This window comes from Besnoitia besnoiti, chromosome I (assembly GCF_002563875.1).
Source record: "Besnoitia besnoiti strain Bb-Ger1 chromosome I, whole genome shotgun sequence".
Lineage (NCBI taxonomy): Eukaryota > Apicomplexa > Conoidasida > Eucoccidiorida > Sarcocystidae > Besnoitia > Besnoitia besnoiti.
The window spans coordinates 7,373,703-7,398,809 of record NC_042356.1 but is presented as its reverse complement, the minus strand read 5'-3'; the positions used below and the strand labels follow the sequence as shown (position 1 = coordinate 7,398,809).

The following is a 25,107-nucleotide window of genomic DNA, read 5'->3' as shown; positions in this document are numbered from 1 at the left end:
CGCATGCACCATAACCACTATATACACGGAGTTGTGTACCGGAAACTCTCGCGTACGTTTCATCGTTGCCGCACGAGGCCTTCTCATTTCTGTGGTGGGCATTTAACGGGAGAAAGCCACCAGCCGTTAAAACTGTAGAAACCCGCGTTTTTGCGAGCAAAAGAAACCGACTTTCAGGTGACCCGCCGACCCCCCCGTCCACCGACCTCAATACGTCCCTGAATACGAACTCAGCCCCTGCCAGTCCGCTTATCCAAACTATCCACACACGCGTGCGTAAAAATCGAAACTCGTTGTATTAAATTGACGCACTCATGTGCCTAGCTATGCTTGTGTGTTTAGCAGTGGACAGCTCTCAGATTAGAAGAAAGACCGGACGCCACAGTTCCACTACTTAGAAAACTTCGTTTCAAAAACTACATGCAAAAAGAGAATCTATCAGCACCACCTTTACTTCATGGCGACTTCCATCCGCACACAATCGATATCACACGTAGACACACAGTGTGAATCAGGTACTGCGTCCTCCATACTAATCTCGAGGAACGCTTAAAAAGAGTTGCTCGCCGCTGTGGGGTGAAGGCACCATTGACAAGGGATTTAATCCGCAAGCAATCGCAGCGGCCCCTAAGACGCTTTGAATTACGCTAATTTCGACGGAGACACGGTACGCTCCCCGTCCTCCCGAAACTGAAAAACAGTGGCGAACCCTGCTTGCCCGACCATATACCCATGGGTCCACAACCTGAGATATGTATGTCTCGCGCGCCCAGGTACGTAGTCTCCGGCTACTTATCGGCAAGTAAGACGAAAAAATGCCACTGCGCGTGAATGCGCAACGGGATTTTGAAGCAGAAGGGCGCTAATCGCATCAACCGATAAGAGAGGCGTCAACAGCCAGCCAGCCTTGCTTATCGCTTCCTCCAAGCCTGAAAAAAGACAATACAGCACAGAGCAGAACTCCGGTAAAGCATACGTGAAGCCAATCCGCCGAGGCGCGCCGTCGAGGCAGCACCTTATCTCTGTGGCACCTTTTATCTTTGATCGTCTGTCTCGTGTCAGATGGTCGAATACGACTCCGCTCTAAGCCATTGAAATTTTGGAAACCTGGGCTTGCAAGAGGAGTCTCACCCCTCGGGACAAGAGTGCAAATAATATGTTCCAGGATATGCGTCTGCCTGTATGCATACGGCACGCACGCCTGCGTCCGCCGCCTCAGCGGGCTCACCTCTTCCACAGCAGCGCCGCTACGAGGGCGCCCAGGTAGGGCGCGGCCGAGAAGAGGAGGAAGAAGGAAAACCAGGGGGTTGCAGTCGCACAGGCTTCATCGAACTCGAAGAGGATCTCGCCGTCCCCTCCCTCTCTGTTGAGAACATGAATGGCTTCGACTTCCTCCTTGTCTTCCCCGACGCCAGGAGGGAGCAGAAAATCCGGCACGCCCCCGGCCTCCTCGTTCGCCTCGCCCTCCTCGAAGAAGCGCGAGGCCGAGGCAGGCAGCGCTTGAACAGGACGAACCTCTTGCTCCTTCCCGGTATCTTCAGCAGGTTCCGCGGCGCTCACTTTGGCCTCGGCCTCCTCTGGCGCGCCCTCCAACAACGAGAAGGGCACGACGCCCCCCTCCAGTGAAAACGAGGAGGCCACGGGCGCGGAAGGCGACGGCGAGTTCGCATGCACAGCCACGAAGGACGACGACTCGCTGTGGCGGGGCGCTTCGCCAGAAGAAGGGGGCGACGGCGAGGAGGAAGAAGAGGTAGCCGGAGCTACCGTTTCGAGGTGCACTGACGACTCCAGTTCGATAAAGTTTCCCTCGCCATCCTCCCTCACAGGCACCTCAAGCACTGGTGCGCTGTCCGTTGCGGGCGGCACTGCCGCCCAGCTCCCCGGCGCCCTCACGACACGCGCAGCCGCCGCAGGTTGTTGGGCACCCACATTTTGGCCGCTCGGCGCGAAGAAGAATTTCCCCGCTTGCCGGCGGGCGCAGTTTGAGGTGTAGGCGATGGCGGGGTTCAGAGACGATCGCGACGGCGGGAGAGCCCAAGTGAGAAGAAGCAGCAGCAGCGGAAGCGCGACCGCACGCGCCGGCGGCTTGGCTACGTGCCGCAGAGGCGCCGGCGACGCAAACGAGGAGGCGAGGTCGGCCTGAGTCCCGAAGAAGGGGAACGAGCGCGAGAAGAAGGAGCGGCGCAAAGACGAAGAAGTCGGCAACGCCGCTGGCGACGGGTGTGCACTCCCAGACGCACCCCTCCCACGCCGCGCCTCCGTCAAGAGTGCGCGACACGCCTGCTGGCGCGAGGCGCGGAAAAACGACGAGAGAGACAGCAGCTGAAGAACGGCCGCACCCTGAAAACACAAACGAAAGACAGAACGGCAGCAGAAAAATCACAGCGCCGCGAACGCGCCGACCACCACAGCTGTTGACTGCGGCGTTTTCTGCTTGCGGCGAGGCTGTCCCCCGGCTCACCATGAGGCAGGCGCCGAGCGCCTCAGTGATGGCGAGCCACGCGAGCTGCGAACCGAGAAGATCGGCCTTCCGCGCGGCCTCCGCAGTCTGCAGGTCCAAGGGGAGAAGAGCGAGAGCGATGAACGCCGCGATGCCAGCGGCGATGTAGTGGAGAGCGGCGAGGAGGTTGACTGAGACGCAGTTCATGCGCGCGGCGTCACAAACGTCGGCACAAGCAGACGGAGAGCGCGCGAAGGCGCTGTAAGCCGCGTACAAGAAAGCGGGGTTGCAAAAGAAACCTGGAAAAAAAGCAAGCACACAGGGAGGATGGAAATCTGCGAATCGGTGCCCGTTTAAGGAATCTGACAAGGGCCCGTCCCACGCCCGGCGCACTTCATGTGAGTTAGTCTGGACAGCACAACTAGACACCCCTTACGCGGGCCTTCGGCGCGCCCGCGACAGATCCTCGCATTCGCTCGTTAGCGTCTGTCGACGCGATCCTTCGTGCCCTGGATTCCGTCGCCCTGCTTCCACCCTCCTCTCGCCCTTCGCGTGCACTCACTCCCTACCGCTACTCTGCGCGAGCCACTACCCGCGCAGCGCGGAGGGGGTTGGCCTGCTGGCTGAATGCGTCCTCGCGTTGGAGGCTTCGTTTGCAACACGCGCCAGATACCACCGTACTCCATGCACGCAGCAGGATTGTTTGAGGCACCCGTTTACATTTTTTCCGTTAGTTTGCCGCATCTGACATGGCAGCCCCAGTCGTCTTGCCCTCAACTCTCCTCTAGACGCACTCAGCTTAGTGAGTGGCTGAACTCACCGAGGACGGCGCCGACTGTGTAGAGCAGGAGCGGCAGTCGCGCCGCGATGCCCCAGCCGCTGAAGAAAAAGTCTTCCGCCGCTAGGCCTTCGGCATCGGCCGCTCTCGCGTGGAGACTCGCAGCCCGCCCCGCAGCATGGACGACAAACGCGACGAGGAAGGTGCCGAGCATTTCGCCGAGGCACCCCTTCAGGGAGAGTCCTGCGAAGAGCGCGTCGCCGCTCTGCAGAGTCCGCAGCAGCGCCTGGGGCGACCAGGTCAGACAGGAGAGCGGCGCGCGACGCCGGGAGGCAGCCGCAGTAGACGCCGCTTGGGTCGCCGGCACGAGGTCGCCCAGGTCGTGCTCAATGTCGCCGCCGAAGGAGGCGTGACAGGCGCGGTGGAAGATGAAGGGCGAGACGGCTGCCGGATGGAAGAGCGCCTCCCGCACGGCTGTGCCGAGTCTCCTAACCCAAGCAGAGAAAGAATGGTCTTCGCCGAAGTCGTTGTGAGCGACGTCCATCGCCTGGCAGCAGCGCGGGGCGTCTGCGGCGGCGGCCGGCGGCGCGCACACGCCTTTGCACGAGTAGAGCTCTTCTTCGATAGTATCTGGAGCCGTCGACGCGCTTGGAGACGAGGCGGAAGACGTCGACGACGAGGGAGACGTCGACGCCGTGGAGACCGCACCCCCCCCACGCGGCGCAGGAGCGGCAGCACTTCGTCTTCGCTCTCCATCGAGATCTTCATGGCGGCGGAGTCTGCCTCGTCAGCAGTTAAAGAAGCGTCCTCGCTGTCCGCAGACGAAAGCTTCCGGCCTGCGAGACTGACTGCCAAAGATATGAACGCCGCAGCAGCGCTCCGCCCGCGACCAGGCGCAAATGAGAAGATCCTGGCTACGAGGGCATTCGCGCCCGCCGCCTCAGGGCTCCACAGAAAAGAGACCGAGAGACGGCCGCCGGCAGCCAGGCGGAGAAAGTCCCGAACCGCGCGGTGACTCTGAGTAGACGAAGAGCTATTTAGATGCGAGAAAGTTGAACGGCTTCCCTACACCCGTTTACACGCTGTGGATCGCCCACGCATGTGACGCGCGGCGGAGCACACCCTGAAGGTGTAAGGCGAACTCCTGGTCTGCCTTCTGAAGTCGCAGGAAAAAAGAGGCACAGAAAACATGGGAACCAGGGAACGGCACGAAGCGCGTCAGATCGCAGCCTAGTTAGGCCTTGTCGTCGTCTATTAGTGGGCCGTCGCCGGCGGCGGGGTTCTCTGCGCAACTACGGCAGGTCTGCGCCACCGCACACGACAAAGCCGGGTAAACCTGCGGAGTTGAGCCGTTGTCTTTGCTCTCCACAGTCTTCCCTTCGATTGTTCGTCGTGCGCCTGCAGAGAAGTGGTGTGAAATGCAGGGAGCGGTGTCTCTGGGAGGGCGCAGACACGAAGGAGGGCGCCGGCCGCAAACTTTTCCTTTCTGCAGACTCTCCTAATCACCCGGCTACGCACTGGAACGAGGTCTTTTTAGATTCCGGAAGGAGATGCTCGATGACGTAGGCTTCCGCAGCGCTGCCAAGAAGGAGGAAGACGGCAGACCGAGACACGTCACGACTCATACGAGGAGGGGGTGGGAGACTGGAGCTGCCGGTCACCATTCGCAGACGGCCACCACCGCGGCAAGAGAAAGCAGAAATTTTGACGACCCAAAGACGGTCTTCCAGTGAAGCAGATGCAATCTCTCAAAAAGTCGGGGTAGACAGACCACAAAAATGCAAGTTTCCGGGTGCGAAGCAACCGGGAACGCTGCCAGCTCACGCCGCGGGTCGCGCGGACGCGGCGGCCCACTACATGCATCGCCGTCCCAGCATTTGAGGGAGCACACGACTGAGAGACACGATAGAGCCAAGCCCTGTTTTTTTCAGCATACACGAGTTTCAGTCTCGAAGCAAATGCAGAGGGACTGCGGATGTTGGGGAGTCTGCCGTGTCACCGAACGGCCACTAGGACGTCGAGTGTGAAGCCCTCCTCCATGCTTCGGACAACTTGCGGGGGCAACCAATATCGTGTTCCAACTTCCCGGCAACTTGCGGGCGGTGAAAATTTACAGCAAAATTGATGCGGTCTGACTGGGGCGGTCGCCTTCTAAAGACTGGGGACATCCGCGTACGCTACTGCACTGCTATACACTGTCGCGGCGACGAAACTGTGACACAGCGGCGTACCCGCTGGTCTCTAAACAGTTACGCAGTTTCGTATGCTTCCCACACCCTCGGTGACCTCAACATAACCGTTGGAGGCATCAATATAGCCACAGGTTTCAGGTCGACGCTAAACCCTAAACTGAGGACAGGCAGCGCCTTGCTCTCCGTCGTGTCGGGGTCTGGTATGACGGGAACCTCTAGTGGAAACCGGGGAATCTCTCTGGCAAACACCAGGAGAGGAAGCAGAGCCCACGGGACTACGCACCCTAGCTGCAGTTCGCTGGAACGCGTACGAAGCCACTGAGGATGCAAGGCAGTTTTCGGAGTCCAGGAATATGCAGGGCAGGGAAGGCAGCAAAGAGATCACTAACTGAGGCAAAGCAGCTGCCCTTGAAAAGCTGACGAGAGGCACATGTCACACACGTAGACGGCAGCGCCTTTCCCAGGGTGAGCTCGGCGAACGGGATACTGTGTCGCCACCGTCAACGCATCTGACTAAAGAATGCACAACTCCGTCAGGAGCGCCTCTGCGAATTTGATGCCAGGTTATCGTGCCACATCATTCGCTGCGTTGTGCTGTGAAGCGGAATGCTGTTTCGCACGGGTGGCGGGCTTCCATACGTCGCAGTCGCGTATTCGTGGGTATGGTGCAACGCGATTCGCACCCAACGTGCTTATGCTGAGATGTATGTTGCAGAACGACCTGCATCTGGCGTAACCGCCCTGCCGGCAGCACGTTTCTGCCGAGGAGGAGATCCCCAGCAGCCCCCCCTCCAAAGTGTCTCGTTGCAAGTACCATTTTTCGGGCTCGCCCGCGGATGCTCGTATGCCACATTTCCACAGCAACATGTTAGCTTCCACAATTGTCGAGCTCAGGCGTTGAAAGACTGAATGGGAGCATATTAGGAATCGTCTAACACAACCGCGCAGGTTTGTCGCTGGAGGCCTGGCGGACCTCCCTCACGTTCGGCAAGCAAGGGTGAGTAAGCACCTGGCGTTTCGCGGGCTGAGATTTGCTCTTTCACTTCTGGTGTCTCCTGAGTGATAGCCGGTATGTCCTCAGCAGGCCGATAACACCACATCCCCACCGCTGAAATCCGTTTCGTTAATCTCACAGAGTTAATGCTCGGTTGGATTTCGTCAAGAGCTTTGCCTGAATGTGTTTCAAGGTCAAGGTGTTTAACCACGGCGCGGGTCGAGCTCACGGTTGCCTCGTCCACTCTGTAGTTCAGTTTGGTGCTCATTCGCGGAAGGAACAGAAATACGCGTCTGCGAGTCAACGCTCACCCGGCGAAGGTCGTCGTTATTAGGGGCCCTGCCGCTGTGAATCTTCGCCGGTTAGGGCGGACCCTGTCTATCGCTGAACTTACGCAAGTTTCGTCTTTCATCGGTGGTGGAAGTCATTTGAAGCCACTAGGGCGCCAGACACGCGTTCCCTAAAATGCGGCAGCATCTGCCTCCAGCTGCGGCGACCGCGCTACGAGAACTCAGCGGTCGCTGCCACTGCCGAGTTTTCGGAGCGGGAGTGTAACTTGACATTGGCTCGTCGGACTCTAGTTCCGTGGCTGCAGGTGAGTTTCTGAGGCCCCCGCTCGGTTCGCCCACGCGAAGTGACTCTCAAGTTCACCGCAGAATTGCCAGGCGGGAAGCGTGAGCAAAACCTACCTGCTGGAACAGATTTTTCCAACGTTGTTGCGCTCTGACCTCTCGCGCTCGAGTCACGAGCCGAACTCCCCCGCGCGATTGCCCGTCCATCTATCTGGTGAGCGCGCGCGCGACGCACTTGGCTAGGCTCCGCAGTCGATTGCTAGGCCTCATGCTGAGAGACAAATCGACGTCGCGTTCGGTTCAGCTCGGGGAGAGTCGGAATCCACCCGCTTTAATGCTGTACAGGTTTAGATGTGGTTGTTTCCTAGCGTACACGTTTCAGAAGTTACTGGGCACAACGCATGTTTCGCTTGCATCGTTCGTGCGCTTTGCCGTTGCCCTGGTCTGCGCCGTGATACCATTTCTAAGACGCGGAACTAGCTTGCTTCCTTCCTTGTTCTCTGCAGGGCTTTTTTCGTCGCCTGAACGCCAGCCCCACGTCTTGAGCGGCAGTGCAACGAGCTACGCGCACCAAAGCGTTCTGCAAGGCAATCCGCCTTTGCGTTTTTGAACACCGTCCGCCGTCTGGGGTTCCTGATCGATGCGTTGTACTCCGTGCCGCAGAGTCTTCGCGTAGTGGCATTTCTCTGCCACTGCATCGCGTACGTTGGCACCTTCTCCCAGCTCGCCCCGACCTTCTCAGGGACCCTGACGACTCTTATTTTCGCTCCTTCTTGAGCGTAGTTTCGGCGCAGCGGGTCGTGGGTTCGTGTATTTCCGAATTTCTAGCGCGCTCTTTTCTGGGCTGTTGTGCACGCCATGTCGCAACCTACTCCGCGCAGCCCGCCGCAGGGCTCTGTGTCTGCTGCATCAGAAGGATCGCGCTCTCCGCCTCAGGCGTCGTCCGGTCCACATCAGAACTCCGGCAAAGCGATTTTTTGTCAAGATGTGCCTGCCTCTGTCGCCGTGTTTCCCTCCTCAGGCGCGCGGCCTTCCGCGGCGCCCTCGGGTGCTCAGACTGGAGCGCCGGCCGTCACAGTGACGGTCGCCCCCGCGCCATCTGCTGGCGTTCTTTCGACCACGGCCCCCATTACGTACGTGTCTGGTTCCCAGACGGGCGACTCGGCTCGTCCGTATCCTCTGGTTTTCGTCGACCCTCCCTCTGTCTCGAGTCTCCAGTACCCTGTGTCGCCTGCCACGAGCTCTTCGTCGCTTTCGCGCACAGTCCAGTGGGCGCGAACTTCTGCGGCTGCGTCTAGCACCGGAACGCCTCTGCGCACAGACGCGGAGCTGCTTTTGAAACCAATGGCGCAGGCGCCTGTCTACCGCAAACAAGAGGCGAGTGCGGCGCCGTCGACCTCTGACACGCACTACTACCGCGTCCCCTGTCCCGTGACCGCGTACGGAGCTCCGTCCGGCGCGCCGGGCGCGGAGACTGTGACGACGCGCTTCATCAGCACGTCCGCAGAAGCGGCTGCGATGCCTGCGCTCGGGGTCCCGACCACAACCGCGGTCTCCAGGGCCTGCGTCATGCGAGAAGAGCCCCACTACACGGAATCCGCCGGCGACCGGCTCCTCCTGCCGATGAGAGAAGTCGACCAGTTCACCTCCAACTGCACAGTTTCCGAGCCCGCGTATGACCTGGGTCAGGTACGACCCAAAAGGGAATTCCCCTCTTGCGTGTCGAACTCTCTCTCTGCACGCCGCGCGGCCGTGTGACGCAAGTCGTTTCACGCTTGGTGCGCGAATCAGCGCTCGCGACCTCTGCGCCCTCCGCCTATCGGCGACGCTGCCGCCGCGCCGGCAGTTCGTAGATAGTGCGGATAGACGTGAGGTGCGATGTGAGCGCCCACGCGCGCGTGACTGGGGGCGTCGCCATGTGTTATTCCGGGTTTTGTGTGCGACCATGCGCTCGGTTTGCAGGCTGTCGAGGTGCGGACAGTCCCCACCAGGCGCCGCCGCCGAAAGATGAGAGGCTGCGGCGACTGCGCGTTTTGCCGAGACTGCGCGATCCCGTTCATGGACACGCTAGCCACGTGTATGTCGGCACTGCTGCTGCCCTACGCGGGAAACCCGACTGGTTCGCTGGTTCAGCCTGACGCGCACGCCTACTACCAGACTGGCTACTACGGCTTGCCGCAGACGCCTGCAGGTCCGACCGTTGACACCATTTGCATGGACTGCGGAGACATCGTGGGCAGCGAGAAAGTCGACGAGTTGATGTTCGTCGACATGGTTTCCAAGGGCGACCTTTCCAGCTACACGGCGATGAAGAGACGCACCGAAGAGGAGGAATCAGGAAAAATCCCTCTGCCCGCGTTTGCCTACGCTCCGCCCAGGTCCCCGCCCTCCAAGAAAGCCAACAAGGTAAACCCAGCAACAGACGTCTACTCCTGCAGATGACGGCCGCTAGGGCTTGCCGCAGCGCGTCAGCCCGCGGAGCCCACCTCTGCACGCACTTCCTCGCAGCCGGTGCTTCGCTACCACCGATCAGCAGAAATCCGCGTGACAGCCTTTAGTCGGTTGACGAGTTGGCGACGCTTTCTTGTTTGTCTGCAGAGCGAAGCGAGCGATGAAGATAAGTGGGAGCGCCGGGCTCGCGAGTCGGAGAATCGCCGCGGACGTGAGTTCGCGTACCCGAAGGACGACAGCGGGCGTGTGGCGCTCCCCGCCTTCAAGCTGGAGGAGAAGGAGAAGAAGGGAGGGAAAGGCAACAAGGGATCTTAAGCTGCCGTGGAGGCGTCTTGTCTACCTGCGTTTCCCACTCGCAGAAGCGGTAATCGCGCTGCACGTATGTCTGCTCAGATTCAGGGGGTTACATTTTGAGAAGAGAGGGCGGACGGTGTGTATACATTGCGGGAGCCTTTTTCGGAAAAAAGCTCTTCCTTTTGATTTTGTCTTGTTTTCCCGCGTCTGCGGATACATTGTGGCTGGTGCCAGCCTGTGTTTTCAGTTGGTGCATGTGATGCATCTAGCTCTATACATTTTCTCGGGGGAGCATTTCTCGCAGTCTCAAATGCCTGCGAATGCGCGTCAGCCGGTCAGAGGCGCCCAACAGGGCGGTTTGCTTGCGCTGATGCGAGCGATTCCGCGAAACAATTGGGGCGCCGTGTGCATTGCTCAGTGCGACCAGCAAAGGGATGACGACTCCGCCGTGTGCAGCATCGCATTCCGTGGAGCCTGGCGAGTACTGTCCTGTATGATCGGCGATGCCGTTGTTTGCCACAGTCCCTCCTTCCGTCAGCCACCGGCGGTGACTGGAGACCAGGATCCCTCTCAGGCCTTCGAGAGATGCCTGTGGAGCGACGTAGCTGAAAACAGCTGCCTTGGTGGCGTACTGGAAGCTGTTCCAGGCGATGAAAGTTTTCGGAGACTTTTCGACTGACCGCCAGAAGGCGCTTGAGACTCTTCTAGCAAAATGGGTCGCAATCACGAGTGACAACCTCCGGCGACACTTTCGTCCACGGCACGCCTGCGCAGCCACACATGCCTCGTTCTAGCCTAAAACAGCACACGGGACGAGTAATCAAACACACGGCTGACGCAGACTTTGCAGATGCAGCAATTACTTCCCAGCGTTACTGTAGAGATGCCGAGTGAACAGGAATCGGCGAGTTTCCACCGGCCTTCGCTCTGCTGCTTTTGAAACAAGCGCGACAGCCAGTGCATAATTTGTGAGTATTTCCGGAATTCGGTAGTATGATTGTTAGCATCGCTCGCCCGTAAGTGTGATCGGTTACAATCGACATTCCGCCAGAACGCGTCAAGAATCGTACTCGTTTCTTCGCAGATGGAGTGCGGGCGGAGTGCCTAAAAAAAAGGTGTGCCGCATCGCCGAGGCGTCAAAGCAGTGCCGGCAGAGTGCTTCAAGGTTCCTTTGCCGCAGATCGGCGCGCACCGAATGGAGAACCTTGTGCACCGCCGGATAGCGATGTCAGACCCCACTTTTTGAGCGAATGAAAAGCCGTGGAACGGGGTAACGCGCGTAATAGGAAACACAGAAATGGACAGGCTGCATTTGCTGTCTTCCGTAACAGGTGCGTGGTTTCCAAAGGGAGCGGATCGCCAGGGCTGACACCCGAGCACTCACAGCAAGGCAATATGCTCATACACACACTTATGTGTGTATTCATAAACATGAACGAAAACAAATTCATGTATATACTTACATGAACTTGTGTAAATGTATATACGTGTGTGCGCGTCGTTTTCTGTGTTCATTCCGTGGATTTCGTGAAGGCCCCGGCGCACGCCGGTGTGCGTCTCTCAAACAAAGCTCCCGCTTTGTTTGAAGCCGCCATCCCTCTAGGGCCGTCTGTCTATTCTGAGCGATCCCCCCCGCGTGGCGGCGCGGCCGCGGTGGGCGGCAAGACGACAACAACGTGAAGAAAAAGATCTGTGCAGGCCGCATGCCTCCACAGCCAGTAGAGCGGCGTGTCCAGGAGCGGCTCAATCCCCTGCACGAAGACGCGGCATCCACGCGACCGGTACCCGCTGTGAAGAGTCAGTATTTCGCTCTCTTCAAGCTCGCTGCGCACTCCCCCCTCCTCGACGCTCCCCGCCTCGCTGTCAGAGCCGCCTGTCAGGTCCGCACCCTCCCTCCACCTCTCGCGGCGTCCCCCTCGCTGGCGGCGCAGGCCGCGCCGCCGCGAAGCAGGCGTCTCGAGCCGTGCGTCGTGCTCCGCCTTCGCCTTCCCCCTCTCCCTCTCTCTCTCCCGCGCCGTGGCGAGACTCGCTTCCACTTCGCTGCGATCGGCGCGCGAAACCGCCTCCCTCTCACGAGGCCGCGTGCGTCCTCTGTCGCCGGGGGCCTGCGGAAGTCTGCGCCACGTCTTCTTGGGGAACAGCTGCGCCACTGTCGAGTGCAAAAGATCCCCCAGCGTGTAGAAGGCCATCGCGTCTGGATGGCTGGAGTCCTCTGCATGCGACGACGAGACCTCGCTGCTGCGCTGAAGCGGAGAGACGCCGCGGCGGTCTCGCTCGACGGCCTGTCTCGCCTCTGCATCGCTGACGGCCTCTGCCCTCGCCTCGTCTTCGTGCCCCCCCTGCTCTGAGGCGCCTTCGCTGGCGGCCAACGAAGAGGCACGCATCGAACGCGCTTCGCGATCTTCACGAGACGGGACTGAGGAGGGATCTCCTCTCGCCTCGGAAGCAGCGCTGCGCGCGCCCTGCTCGCTCTCACGGGCAAAGACTGGCGCAGCGATGAGCATGGAGGTAATCAGAGGCACGCCCTCTGAGCTCCTCGACTTGGCGCGGAAGGCACTCCAAGAGGAAGAGGCGCCCCGCGCGCCGTCGCCCGCACCGTCGCTTTCTGAGTCGTCGCCCCAACACTCGGACTCCCGTCGCTCGTCGGCGCCTCGAGTCACAAAATGAAGCCGCACGGGCAGCCGCTGCATCGACCCCCTGTCCTGCCGCCTCTTGCGTCCCCGGCCCGCGTCCTCCCGCCGAAGCCCCGCGCCTTCCTCGCCCCGACACGAGGCAGTGGCTGCAGAGTCCTGACCCTCGCGCGCGTCGCACGCTTCGGCGCCGCCTCTTCTCTCTTGCGCGCTTCTTCCTCGCCCGCGCGCCTGGGCTTCCCCCTCAAGGTCGCTGCCCGCGCGCCCGCTCCGCGGGTCAGATGCCCCCCCGCGGGCTCCGCGAGAGCCGTCGGCGGGACGTAGCGGCCGCGTCGGGTCGTCGCCCTCCAGAGGGGCGACCGCGTCAAAGTAGGCGGCGAAGTCCGACGAGCGGAAGGCATTGAGGACGTTCAGTTCGTCGGCTTTCGACAGGCGGTGAAACGCCGCCGCAGACCCCGTCAACATGTACGACGCCTGGCGGAGGTTGTTGAGGAAAAGAGACTCGAAGGACGCCCAGCCTTCGTACGGCGGAGACACCGAGGGGGGCAGCAGGAGGGGGAGACCTGGCGCCTTGCAGCCCTGCGCGCGCGCGGACGCCGCAGGCCGCTTCTCGGCGCTGCCCTCGGCTTCGCACGCGTCTCTGTGAGACAAGGACGACGGCAGCGGATCCTCCTTCTCGCCGCTATTTCGCGCGAACGCTGACGACGGTGCAAGCTGCCGCGCCACCGAAGAAGGCGACGAGTGGAAGTGGAACGTGAGCGCCCACGGCAGCGTCGCCGTCAGGCCGCACGCCTCGGGCTGGCATACCGAGATCAGGTCTGCGTCTTCAGCTGCATAGGGCGAATGCGGCCGCCTGGAATGGCGTCGCGGCGAAAGGTCCTTCACCTCTTCTAAGGCCCTCTGCCCTCCGCCTTCGCCGTCTCTCCTCGCGTGTAGCGCCCCGTAGGCGGCCGCGACGCCCTTTTTTTCGAGTTGCACCATCTGCGGGCGACAGTCGACGTCTTTCTTCTCGCGCTCGTGTGCGTCGTGTGGCTGCCGCCTGCGGGATCTGCCCCCGCGGGGGCGGGTCGCTGCGGAGGGCAGAACGGGCTGCGCGCCGCTGGCGAGCAGGTCGAAAGAGACGCCGACAGGCAGCCTCCAGTCGAGCGGGTAGCCGAGAAACGAAAACGAGGGGGCGGGCGCCGAGGCCGCGTGGTGAGCGACGCCCGGTCTCACAAACACGCGGAAGTGGTTCACGCATGCGTTGACGGCCTGCGGCAGGTACGACGCCCGCAGCAGAAAGAGATACAGCGGCGCCGGCGGCTGCAGAGACACCACCTCCGACGAGTCCAGCGAAATTCGAACCGGCATGCCGCTCTTGAGCAGCGAGAGACGCAGCGACCCTCCCAGGCGCGCCAGCGAACTCTCACGCGGCACCGCGACCCGCCGAGGCTCCTCTCTCGGTGGCGGGCTTCTGGGGCTCCGGCGGCATCCCCAGCAACGCGCCGCGTCCTGTGAAGAAAAACAGTCTTCACAGAACCCCCGCGACGACGCGCACGCCGAGGAACTGCCAGGCCGACCCCGCGCGCTCGCCCCAGCCGACCCGCCCGCGGGCCCCGCCCGCGGCCCCGCGCGGTCGCGGCAACCCGAGACTCGAGAAGAAAAGTCCATTGGCGCTTCCGCAGTCCTGCACATATTCTCGTCTTCTCTGTTTACATTCGCGTGAGGATGCGGCGTCGCGGGTGCAGCTCTGCTGCGGCTCCCAGGCGCTCGCTTTCCTTCTCCCCCCTCGTCGAGGGCCGCTGCTCCCGAGCCCTGCGCGGGCAGCGCGCCCTCGTGTGAATCGGCGCCTTGCGCGCGCCTGAAGCGCCGCGCCTCGAACGCAGGCGGCGAGCACCCTGAATCCTCGTTTTCGCTCTCAACTCCTTCGCTGACAGACGCGTAGCCCTGCTCCCGATCTGCCTCGTCGTCTGCCCTTACGCTCATCGCGGAGGCTTGCTCGCGCAGCCCATCTCCGTTCTTTTCTGAATCGCTCGCCATTTCCGCTTCCCCTCGCAGGCGAAGCGCCGCCTGCCAGACGAGCGAGACCCCGAGAGCCGACCGATGCGGGGGCAGGTGACCCGTGCCGCGGGCGAGGTGACCTCGCCTCCCTACGGAAGAGAACCGCACAGGCAACCTACACAGACAGTCAGGAAAGCAATAGACGGGATGGAAGGGCGCACACAGACACGCAATCGTCCTCGAACTCGACAGCCCTCTCCAAAAAAAGGCTGCATGCGTATAGGTCTCAAGGCGGTACGCTGCCAGCGCCTGTCGTCACATGTGTATTCTCGTATGCGCGTCAGAAGAAAACGCCAATACACTCAAAGACGCATACACCGTTATACATGCGCCTATACACATATATCGACACATGGAGAGGAAAATAGACAGCTAAATACACACATATATGTATATATATGGGTATATGGATACATATATGGACATCTATATATACACGATTTGGAAATGGAGCTTTGAATACCCGCTAAGTACGTACAAACCGTAGAGGGATTAATTACACCCACCTGTGCATGTAAGCTGAGATTCGAGATCACGATGCAGCGCACGGCAAGAGCATGAAGGTGAACTTCCACAAGCAGCGAGAGAGAAACGAGCGAATGCGCTCACCGCGTGGCTCCCTCCGCGCTGGCGCTGGATGTTTCTTGCCGCCAGACGAACGGGCAAGCGGACTCCTCTCTCCTCTTGGAAGCGGCGACAGCGGCAACGAGAAAAGAAGAAGGGCACTTCGGGACTCTGAAGATCTGCGTACGGGTGGATCTCGCCGCCAACGGTTCCTGTCAATGCGCACCGACCTGCACGCGGACATCCGCTGCCTCAGCGCCCAAGGCGAAGACGAACTCACCAGAATGCGTGCCAGGGCGACGAAGGCGACGAGGAGGCGAGGCTAGTCAGAGGAAGGGAGGCAGCGGTAGCGAGCATAGAAACTCGTCACAGTCGCGCCGTATACGTGCCAGGCGACGCCGAGGAGAAGGAGCAGAACTGTGGGAAGCAGGAGGACGCCTTGCATCCACGGTGTCTGTTCACCCAGAAAAGCACAGGCAGAAAAGGCTCATGGCAGACGAGCGAGAAGCGCCACTTCATCCTGCCAGTGCCAGGGGGGCGGGGCGGGGGACGAATAGGCGTTTGAAAAATTGAAATTCTCCACCACGGAGGAGACGGGCGGATCGGTGAAGACATGCGTGGAGCGCCTCACACGCAGAGCGTTGCGACACTCAGCCCCGCGTGTTTCTTTTCCGCTTTGTTTTCCCCTGCTCTCTCCCTCTTTCTTCGTCTCTTCAGCTGCTTCGTTCTTCGCGTCTGCGATCCAGACGAGGCGCCGCCACGCGTTTCTTCGCCGACGCAGGCCCCCGCACGATCCGTTCTCCTTTTGCGTCCGCGTTCGTGCTCTGTAGGCGTCGCTGCCGCGGAGCTTGCGGCGGCAGCGCCTCCTCGCCTCTCTCCGCGTCACTCTGCCGGCGGGCGTCTGCAGACGCGTCGCTTACCAAGGCCGCCCAGAAGGAGACGGGGAGTTCGAGGAGGTGCTCTGCGAAGGACGCGCTGCCAGGCGGCGACCCCGGGGGCCCCCGTCCAGCGGCTTCGCCCGGTTTGACGGCCTCCGGCGGATAGAAATCGAACTCGAATTCGTCGTCGACGTCGTCTGGAATGAAAATGAACGAGTCCTCGAACGCGCCGGGGGCGTCCCCCCCTCCAGAGCCGCCGGCAGGCTGCTGGGCAGCGGCTAGAGCGAAGAGCGAGGCCGACTGAAGCACAGAGGAGAGGCGCAACGGCAAAGGACTGGTATGCGCCGAGAGGAGAAGAACGGGAGTAGTCGCATGCCGCGCCCGCCGCGAGGGCGAGGAGAACAAGAGAAAGACAGAAATCAGAAGAAGAGACAAAGAAGGCGCATGCGTCCTCCTCCGCGTTGGCGGCAGAGTACGCAGTCTCGAGGGAGCGACAGAGCGAGCGATCTGCGGAAAGGAGGGAGAAGAAAGACAGCTAGAAACAACGGCCCAGGATCCGCCCTGCATGTTTGCCCAGCGCAGCGCCACAGTCCCTTGCAATTCTTTTCATTTTTTATCGACCGAAAGCAAACGTGCAAGCTTGGAAGGACTCAGGAACAGCTCTTTTTGACACGAAACTCGACAGAGTCACTCACTGGAAGCGCTGTCCTCTCTCGGCGCGGAGCACGGACAAGAGACGAATCGAGGAGAGGAAACAGGGGCTGCCACAAAGCGCACAGAAAAGAGGATCGCAGAGGCTTGTTTCTCGTCCGCAGTTCGAAAAGCAGAGAGTGTACGACGAGGCGAGAACGGCAAAAAATCTTGACTTGGCAGGCGCTCCCCCCTTTCGCAGCTGTAGACGCAGACAAGAGGAGAACAAACGAACAGAAAAGGCGGGTCTAAGAGAGAGACGGAAAGTGGAAAAGAAAGAAGAAGACAAGGAAAGTTGTGGCGAAAGAGAGAATTTCCGAAAAGAACTCGCGAGCAGGATCCTCTGAGATCCGCCACGGAAACAGAAAAGCGAGGAGACACGCAAAGAAGGCACACACTCGGCTGCCCGCTGACTAGGGCGAATGCGGGGGGGTACGCGGGCGTTCTGAAACGCTAGAGGTACGACACAAAGAAAGATATATCTAAACTCAAGTAGACACAACTTCTACTGGTTGTTCATTCACTCTTCATTGAAGCCGTGCGCCAGATCTGACCCCTGTGTATAGACCGAAGTTGGCAACGCTGAGGGAAGGAATGCGACACGTTTCGAGCGAGTCTACGGAAGTCTTCTGACTTGCCCTTCGAGGCATCCGTGTGCATCTGCGCCCCGAGATCCAGAGAAAGACAAGGAAAAACGATCCTGGAACTTTCGGTTCAGAAGAAGGGGGTGGCAAGAAGAAGGAAGCGCGCCTGAGGTAGTGGGAACTCTATCCCTCTCGATCCGCAGAGCTTACGAATCTTGGTTTCAACACACGAGCTAGGAAAAGAAATCTGAAGCCCTGCGCCCACGGATGCGTCGGGTGACGCAAAATTAAACAAAAACGAGAGAGAGAGCGGGAATACTCAGCGCGTAGATCTCGAGGGAACGAAAGGGCGAGGTATCCTTCCTGTTTGAGGTAGCCGCAGGGTAGTCCAACACGCCCGAGTGCAGACCTTCTCCAGGGCAAGATCAAGCCTCGAAGAGCCTTTTCTACGTACAGGCACAGACTGCAGCCCCGTCTTTGTGTAGAATTCCACGGGTTGTCTGCCTTTTTCCTGCAGTGCATTCACGGTAGCACTCAGATTTGCAGCAAAGCTCGTCGCTCATCAAGGTTTACGGTCGTCGAAGCTGCCGCAGGCGCCAGTCGCGTCGAGAGCGCGCCTTCTGGCAATCTGACGGGGAGCCAGTTGCTGAACAGCCTCAAGTCGCTGCGGCACGTATATGTGTCCTTCTTCTCTCTAGTTCAATCTCCTGGGAAGCTGCTGCGCGCGGCACGCCCCAGCCGGCGAGCTGACGCGCCTTCGAGGTCTCAGAACGCGCTGCGTCTGTCTCTCAACGCTCTGCGCCAGCAGTCCAAGCGCATCCTCGTGGGAAGCGCATCGCGAGGACGCCGATTTAGATACGTGTAAGGCTCCGCCGAAGGACGGCAGAAGCAGGAATCACTGCCCGTTAAGAAAGTGCACGCCAGGGGCCCTGACGGCGAGTCTTAGAATAATTCTCCGTCAGACAGGACGCAGAAGAGTCGCCCAGCCTCCCCTCAGCGTGTCTTTTCTAAACTGCGCCGTGCTGACCAAACCCCGTCCGCGTTTCCGCCCAGACAGTCTCAGGGTGCCTATCTCGTCTGCCGTCTCAAAAGAGGCGAATCAAGAGGGAGCCTCAAGCGCGAACGAATTCTCTGGCTGTGGTCTACCTACGGTGCGGAAGGAAGTCGCGAGCCTGCGCGACTGCCAAGTCCTGCTCGCCACGCGAACTCCAAGCGTCTCATCGCAGGCTGTCGGAACCGCTGCCGGTAGCCTAGCGGCTGCACTGAGAGCCCGTTTGCGCTCCGCGGTTGCAACTGCACCGGCTGTCTCAACGCGTGCGAAGTCTATAGGCAACGCCACGTGTGTCAGCGAAGACTCCAACCTGTCTCGAGTCTCTCTCTACCCTCCCCGTCCCCCCCCTCCCCCCTTCTCTGCATCGGTGACCTGCTCTCTCGTGGCGAGCCGGCGGCGCATCGCGGGGGATTGAGCTCGCCATCAGACTGAAGTTTCGTTTTGTCTACGAGTCGCGAGCCTGCAGGGGCTACGGAGCTGAAGCAGGCAACCCTTTCTCTGGACTGTGGTGCGGCCGTTCCGCTATCGATTTATTTTACCGCGTTCAGCGGACGCGGAGAGACAGTTTCACAGCTACAGAGGCTGGCGGCTGTCGCGAGGAGATGCATACGCGTGGAAATCTGAGGGCAGCTCGCAAGCGGCCGCTGAAGACTAGTTGCCATCGCCCATCTCAACAGCAGAGATCATCCGCCCCCCTGGGACGATGTCTCTGCGCCTGCCGTCTAACAGCAGACAGCGGGACTGAGAAGTTCGAAGGCGCAGAGTGGAGGTGAATAAAAGGAAAGGAAACGAAGAAAAGAGACTCTGGAGGCGAAAAAAGAGGTGGGTGGAGCATTTTCCGTGCCGTCCTCTCCCCGCCTCCCCCTGCAAAAATCGAGAAAAGCTAGCTCATGCTCCCTCGCTGTTTTTCGCCGCGCCGGCGGCGTGTCCTCTAGCCTCACTCTAGTTTTCGCTCGTGTCTCGAAGGGCCGCTCGCCACCTGTCCTTCGGCGCGGCGATTGCACAGACTTCTCCATTTTTTTGTTTTCCAAAACCCTCTCGATTCTCTGCTTGGTTGACAGCCGTCCTCGCCGTGTCTGGGCTGAACACGCCTGGGGAAAAAGCGATCGATTCCCTCAAAGGAGAAACTTTCTCTTCGCGCTCGCGCCGTGCATTCGCTGGGGCCACGCTCTCGCGATTTGTCTTCTCTTCTTGTCTCTTTCGTGCCTTCCTTCTCGGTTTTTGTTTCCGGGTTTTGCGTCTTCTTCGGCGGTGTCTCGGGCGCGAGAGGCGACGGACTGTCTGGTCCTGTCGGCGCCCTCCGCCTCCTCTCCGTCCTACTCGTCTTTTCAGCGCCTTCGCAGCCGCAGCGAGCATACTCGCGGACGCTTCTCTCGTCTTTCGCTCTTTTTCGCCCTTTTTTCCTGGAAAAGACTCGTCCTTCACTCGTGTCCGGGGCACTCCGCGCCATCCTCTGTATGCGAACTGCCCTCGCACATCGCCACAAGACATTCGGCTGCCACTGGCGCCCGTCGGTTTTTCTTTGCGTCTTCTTCGCTGCGGGCTTGCCGCGCCACTCCACATACTTTTTTTTCACCACGCGCCACTTCCTCTGAAGGCAGGGACGCGGCAGTGGGTTACGTGTTCCTCGCTTGAGTCGAAGCCGCGCGTAACGGGAGTCTCTAGCACCTCGGTTTCGTCCTTTTCATCTCCTTCGCGGTGTTCACGGCGAGAGAGTGGGGCGTCAGAAAGAGGAGTTCACGCGCCTTCAAAATGGGGAGAGCCTCGCGGCGGCCGCGGCGGTCCGCGCCTTCGAACGACGAAGACCTCGAGCGAACGAGTGTCTGCGAAAAGGCGGAGGAGGAAGAGCTGAAAGGAAACGGAGACGCAGAGGGTGAGGAGGGAGGGAAGCGATGCGAGGCAGGCGACGCGAAGGAGGGGAACCAAGGCGACCAGAGTGAAGACGCCCAACTCGCCGATAGCTGCGGTCCAACGGAGGAGACGACAAAAGGCGGCGACAGCGCTCCGAAGACAGAAGTACGCGCGGCAGAGGCCTCCCCAGAGGAGCGAGACGAACGTGGAGAAGCAGGTGAAGAAGCAGGAGAGGACAGCGGAGTGACAGAAAGGGAGGCTCGAGGTGAGGAGGAAGACAACCAAGACGCAGAGGAGCTGTGCGTGGAAAAGAAACAGAGCGAAGGAGACGAAAAGACCGCGGAGCCCGCTGCGTGTGCGGAGGGCGCGGAGGCACAGACCCCCCCCCGCGGCTCTGACGGCGCGGCTTCGCTTTCCAGTGGCTCACTTCGTGCAGAAGACAACGAGGCCGCAGAAGGAACTTTTTGCGAAGGCGAGAAGGCTGCGGGGGGGGAAGAGGAGGACAATCAAGGCGCGGCAACCGCGGAAGCCGCTGCTCCTGCCAAGAAAAAGCCCAGTCGCCTCCTGCCGCCTGCCTCTCCGGGGCCTTCCTCGTGTCTCTCTAGGCCGCAGCCGGACGAGGTGGCTGGCGCCTCTGCCGTGTTTTCGCGCGTCTCTCCGCACACCGGGCGCCGACTGGGCGCTGGGGCGGCGGCCGAGACGGCTGGGCCCCCCGCGGACGACGAGAAGATTCGCTGCGCAGTGAAGACCTTTGAGCGCGCGTCGCTGGAGTCCGCGGTGGAACGCATGCAGCGCACGGTGCTGTGTCTGCTCGCGGAGAAGAAGGAGACGAAGATCGAGAAGTCTCGCCTGCTTCAGGAGCGCCGCGATCTAGACGCGAAGATCGTCGAGCTGCTCAAGGAAGTCCGCGCCGCTGAGCCCGCCGCGGTCCCCTCGCCGTCGGCCTCCTCCTCCTTCTCTGCCTTTTCATCCTCCCTGCTTTCGAAGCTCTCTGCCTCACTCTCCTTCGAACGCGACTTTGCTGACCGCGACCCGGAAACCAGTCCGAGGGCAGCGGCTCTCGGCAGCGACCAGCAGCTCCGCGCGAGCGACGCACGCGAAGACGCGCCTGCAAAAAGTTCCGAAACGGCCGCTGGAGAGCCGAAGGACTGCGAAGAGGCTGCCAGCCAGTCTCCCCGCGCGGCGGACGCGAACGAGACGAAGGAGGGTGAAGGCGTGGGCAGCGCGCCGGGTGCGGCGGTTCCGCGGGTGGGGCTTGCGCATCTCTCGGAGGAGGAAGGAGAGAACGTCGTGGCAGACATTCTGGAGTCGTTTGTGACGCGCTTCGGACCCGCAGCCGTCCGCGGCGTGGAGACGGCTGCGACCAAGATGAAGTCGGGCTTCGACGTGCTGCGCACCGAGCTGGCGGCGATTCAGGAGCGACAGCGCGCGCTGGAGCGCCAGCGGCGGCTCGAAAGGGAGGCGCGGCTGAAGATGCTTCGCGAGGAAAGTCTCGAGTACGCCCACCATCAGCGACTCCTGGAGCACCTCCGCCGTCACTGCGAGCTCGAAGCCCGCCGCGGAAACGAGAAAACTGCGGCGGGCGACCAGCAGCTCAAGGCGGAGGGCTCGCCCGGGACCCACGCTGGCGCTGCGCCGTCGCCGCTCCGCTCTTCTTCGCCGACGAGCGAGGCTCCAGGGAGCGGAGAAGATGCGTCCTCTTCGGCCGCGGCGACAGGCGACGCCGCAAGCGCGAACCCGGCAGAAGCGAAGGACAGCGCCGACAGCGAGCGTCTTCCCTCTGCGGGCGCGCAGTCCCCGCCGGGGTCGTCCTCGCCCTTCGCCCTTCTTTCCAGCGCGAGCGGCAGCGGCGGGGGTTCTGCGCACGCGCGGCCGTCTCCGCTGTTGCTGCTGTCGCGACCAGTGCTCGCGACGCCGCGGCGCGGAAGTCGCCTGCAGCCCCTGCCGGCCTCCGCGTCTCCGTTGGCGTCTCCTCTGAGCCTCGGCTGTGGACCCCCGCGGGCGACCGCGTCGCTCGCGCCTCCCCAGGGGGTTCGCGGGCGGTCGGCGACGGCGGCGTTGGGGTCGCGGCGCGAGCGACTCGAGAAAGCTGTCTCCTCGCTCTCTGAGAAAACGCCCGTGCAGCTGGACGTCCTGAAGAACGTCGCGACGGCCGTGGGGTCGGTGAAGACTGTCGCCCGTTGGCTGTTTGGCGGCGAGGAGGGCGCTGCGAAGCCCGAAGCGGCGGCGGCAGCGGCCGCCGCCGCCTGCGCCTCTCCCGCCACTGTTGCGTGCGGCGAGGCTCTGAAGCGAAAAGAATGCGCCACGCTGACCGGCACGAGCTTGCGGGAGGGCAAGGAAGCGCGGTTTGCCTGCGCGACGTTTAACCTGGCGACGCCGACCTCGGATCGTTCCCCCGCGTCCCTGCCGGCGTCGCCCTCACGGGGCGGGGAGGGCGCGGCGGCGGACGAGGAGGAGGGCGAGCGCGGGGAGGACGGAGGTCAAGAGGAAGAAGGGAACGAGGCGGCGCTGGCTGTGCGCGCGATTGAGGCGATTATTCGCGTGGACGTGCAGGACGATAGCGAGAAAACGATTCGGGTGGCGAGTCTGCCGTTGGTTGTGCTCGCGACGGAGCAGTGCGACACAGTCGCGCGGGCTTGGGTGCATCAGCAGTGGGCCGTGCTGAGGAGGTACCTCAGCGGCGCGGAGGGGGAGGAGGGCGAGTCGAGTCGCCAGCGGGAGAAGAAGAAGAAGGAGGCGGCCGCGCACACGCTCGCCGTGTTCCTCTCCAAGGCGGAGGAGGAAAGCGATTCGCTGCCTGTCCGCATCGAAGCGCACTGGAGAGAGGTCCTCGGCGCTTCGGAGCACCGCGAAGAAGACGCATCCGACGCATTCTCCGCAGAGCCAGAGAGTATTGTGGCGTAGAGCCACAAAACGGGGGCAACGCCGCGGCGCCGAGCGCGTCGACTGTGAAGAGGAGAAAGCGGCTTTCTGTGGCTCCTGCGAGCCGTTTGAGAGAGCGCGGATGAGGAAGAATCACGGCAGACAAGTTAAAAGTGTGTAAAGGAATTGGCAGAGTAGTTGAGCAGGCGGGACTGTAGGTCCTCAAGATCGATACGTCGGGGGGAGGGAAGGCAAGGCGAGCGAAGCAAAGCATCTAAAACTTTTTGTTCCATATCGTTTGTCTGTCGCGGGGGAAAATTCTCGAACTCACCTCCTACTCTCGTGACTTTTTGGCGCCGTAAAAAACACACTCATACGCACGCAAGTATGCACTTCGCACTGCTCGCACGTTCGTGCGCCTTCCACCGGCCGCGCGCTGAGGCGCCACCCAGCTCACATATGCAAAAACTCTTGCGTGATTTCTTGCGAAGCAGATCTATACGAGACCTACGCTCCCGTGGAGGCATGTAGAATTATTCTGTTTTGTTCACTGCTGCATGCGGAAGCGAGCGCGTGGGAATAAGTCTGCGCGAAGCAGAGTGAAGCGGAGAGCGTCTCAGGGCAGGCGAAGAGACTTCTTTTCTAGAGAAAACGACATCAAGCGGGCAGGCAGGAGAACGGCCGGCGTTCCTACTGCATTGGCGGAGGGGCACCACAAGCCAACACGCTCAAGTGTCTGCGAAAAACGCTTGCAGACAGACGAGTCTTAAGAGCAAGTATGCCAAGCTCTCTGGATTTCCATGAACGGAGCTACACAGCAGATTAGCTTCGCTCCCACCGTGTCGTAGGTAACGCAGTGTGAATTGCGTGAAACATTCCGTCAACGACCTGCGTGCAGGAGAGGCGAGCCTGGACAAGGATGACATCTACAGCTCTTCAGCCCCTCTCCTCTAGAATACATACATACATATATAAACACACATTCACATGCCTTATATAGCGTATTTGTTTCCTTATGTTTTCATGTATAATATATATATATATATATATAGATATATATACCTATATATCGCATTACGTGCGTTTATGCGGGGGCTGCTCCATACATTGTTTTGCAGCGCGGGCCGTCGCGGTTTCCTCTGAAAACACTTTATCTGCGTCATTTCACGTGCGAGTCCGGCTGCTGCGCTGCTGGCAGAGTTTTCGTTAATCGACGTCTAGTTCCACTTCCTCCCGCCTACGCGCGCACATCCGTGAGGCGGCTGCGCTGCCGCCGCAGGCCCCCGCCGCCCGAGAGCGCCGCACTTTGCTTCGTCGGGAGGCAGAAGCAAGCTCGCCCAGGCACGCTAGCGGCGCGCGTAGGGCGCCGTCTCGAAATGCAGTCCGTGTGCGCGAGGCGCTTGGCCGATCCCTACGTCTGCGGGGGGCGGTCTGATGAATGGGGCCTGCTCGGCTCCGCGCCGCCGCCGATTCTACATGAATAACTGAATACCGCGAGATCTGTGACGACGGCTGTTTCGCTAATCTGCACACGCTCACGGGCAGGCGTCGGGCCCCGCGGAGAGATGAGGTCTTCTCACGTAGGCGACATACACGGTCTCTGAAATCGATTCGCACTCCCCCCCTGCGCATACAAAACCGAGAGAGTCGAGTAGAGCGCGAGAGACGCAACACACGCGAAAGAGGCGACCCTGACAAAAGTTCCTTGCCGCCTCTCAACGAGCTGGACTGCGAACACGCCGGGCGCGCGCGCTGCAGCCGAAAAGCCGGGAGCAGACACTTTTTAACAGACAGGCGCGTCTTCGACAGAGCTGTGCATACCTCTGCATGCCTAGAGACGCACACGCGTAAGTACTCGCCACACCTCAGGCTGCCCTCTCTTTCGCACGGAAGGTAAGAGAAAAGCGCTTTCTTTTCAGGTTGAAGGCCTGCCGAGGCCGCAGAGACTCTTGGTACCTCGCGCAACGCCGCGTGGTGCCTTGCGGCTGACCTGCAGACGTCTCCTGGGGGGCACGCTGCGCCGCACTCCGCGGGAGTCCCGAAACGTGATCCAAAGAAGCTCGCTCTTCGCTGCTGTTTCCTCATGCTCGACAAACACTCACTCCCTTCCCCCCCAACCCCAGCCCTTCCGTCTCCTCCCCTCGCTTCCTCTGGGGCTCGTCTCTTTGGCTGTGCAGGCTTCGCTCTCGTGACTCTCCGTCTCTCCGGTGCGCCCGCTGTCTTCTTCCGGACTTCT

At 60.9% G+C, this 25,107-nt stretch overlaps 5 protein-coding genes across 5 annotated transcripts; 2 read left to right on the top strand and 3 right to left on the bottom strand.

The window, feature by feature from the left end:
* Window positions 1-871: 871 nt before the first annotated feature.
* Window positions 872-4,843, bottom strand: BESB_010420 (uncharacterized protein; the record flags this gene model as incomplete). Its single annotated transcript, XM_029359796.1, has 5 exons — window positions 872-929; window positions 1,229-2,340; window positions 2,462-2,739; window positions 3,261-3,997; window positions 4,737-4,843. The coding sequence occupies 5 exons, from the start codon at window positions 4,841-4,843 to the stop codon at window positions 872-874; spliced, it is 2,292 nt and encodes a 763-aa protein (XP_029222709.1).
* Window positions 4,844-7,834: 2,991 nt separating this feature from the next.
* BESB_010410 (uncharacterized protein) lies at window positions 7,835-9,742 on the top strand (the record flags this gene model as incomplete). Its single annotated transcript, XM_029359795.1, has 3 exons — window positions 7,835-8,665; window positions 8,939-9,382; window positions 9,575-9,742. The coding sequence occupies 3 exons, from the start codon at window positions 7,835-7,837 to the stop codon at window positions 9,740-9,742; spliced, it is 1,443 nt and encodes a 480-aa protein (XP_029222708.1).
* A 1,592-nt stretch (window positions 9,743-11,334) lies between these two features.
* Window positions 11,335-14,370, bottom strand: BESB_010400 (uncharacterized protein; the record flags this gene model as incomplete). The annotated part of the gene is made up of 1 exon (XM_029359794.1): window positions 11,335-14,370. The coding sequence occupies one exon, from the start codon at window positions 14,368-14,370 to the stop codon at window positions 11,335-11,337; it is 3,036 nt and encodes a 1,011-aa protein (XP_029222707.1).
* A 1,298-nt stretch (window positions 14,371-15,668) lies between these two features.
* Window positions 15,669-16,400, bottom strand: BESB_010390 (uncharacterized protein; the record flags this gene model as incomplete). The annotated part of the gene is made up of 1 exon (XM_029359793.1): window positions 15,669-16,400. One exon carries the CDS (start codon window positions 16,398-16,400, stop codon window positions 15,669-15,671), a length of 732 nt encoding a protein of 243 aa, XP_029222706.1.
* Window positions 16,401-19,910: 3,510 nt separating this feature from the next.
* Window positions 19,911-22,913, top strand: BESB_010380 (uncharacterized protein; the record flags this gene model as incomplete). Its single annotated transcript, XM_029359792.1, has 1 exon — window positions 19,911-22,913. The coding sequence occupies one exon, from the start codon at window positions 19,911-19,913 to the stop codon at window positions 22,911-22,913; it is 3,003 nt and encodes a 1,000-aa protein (XP_029222705.1).
* Between the last annotated feature and the right edge of the window lie 2,194 nt (window positions 22,914-25,107).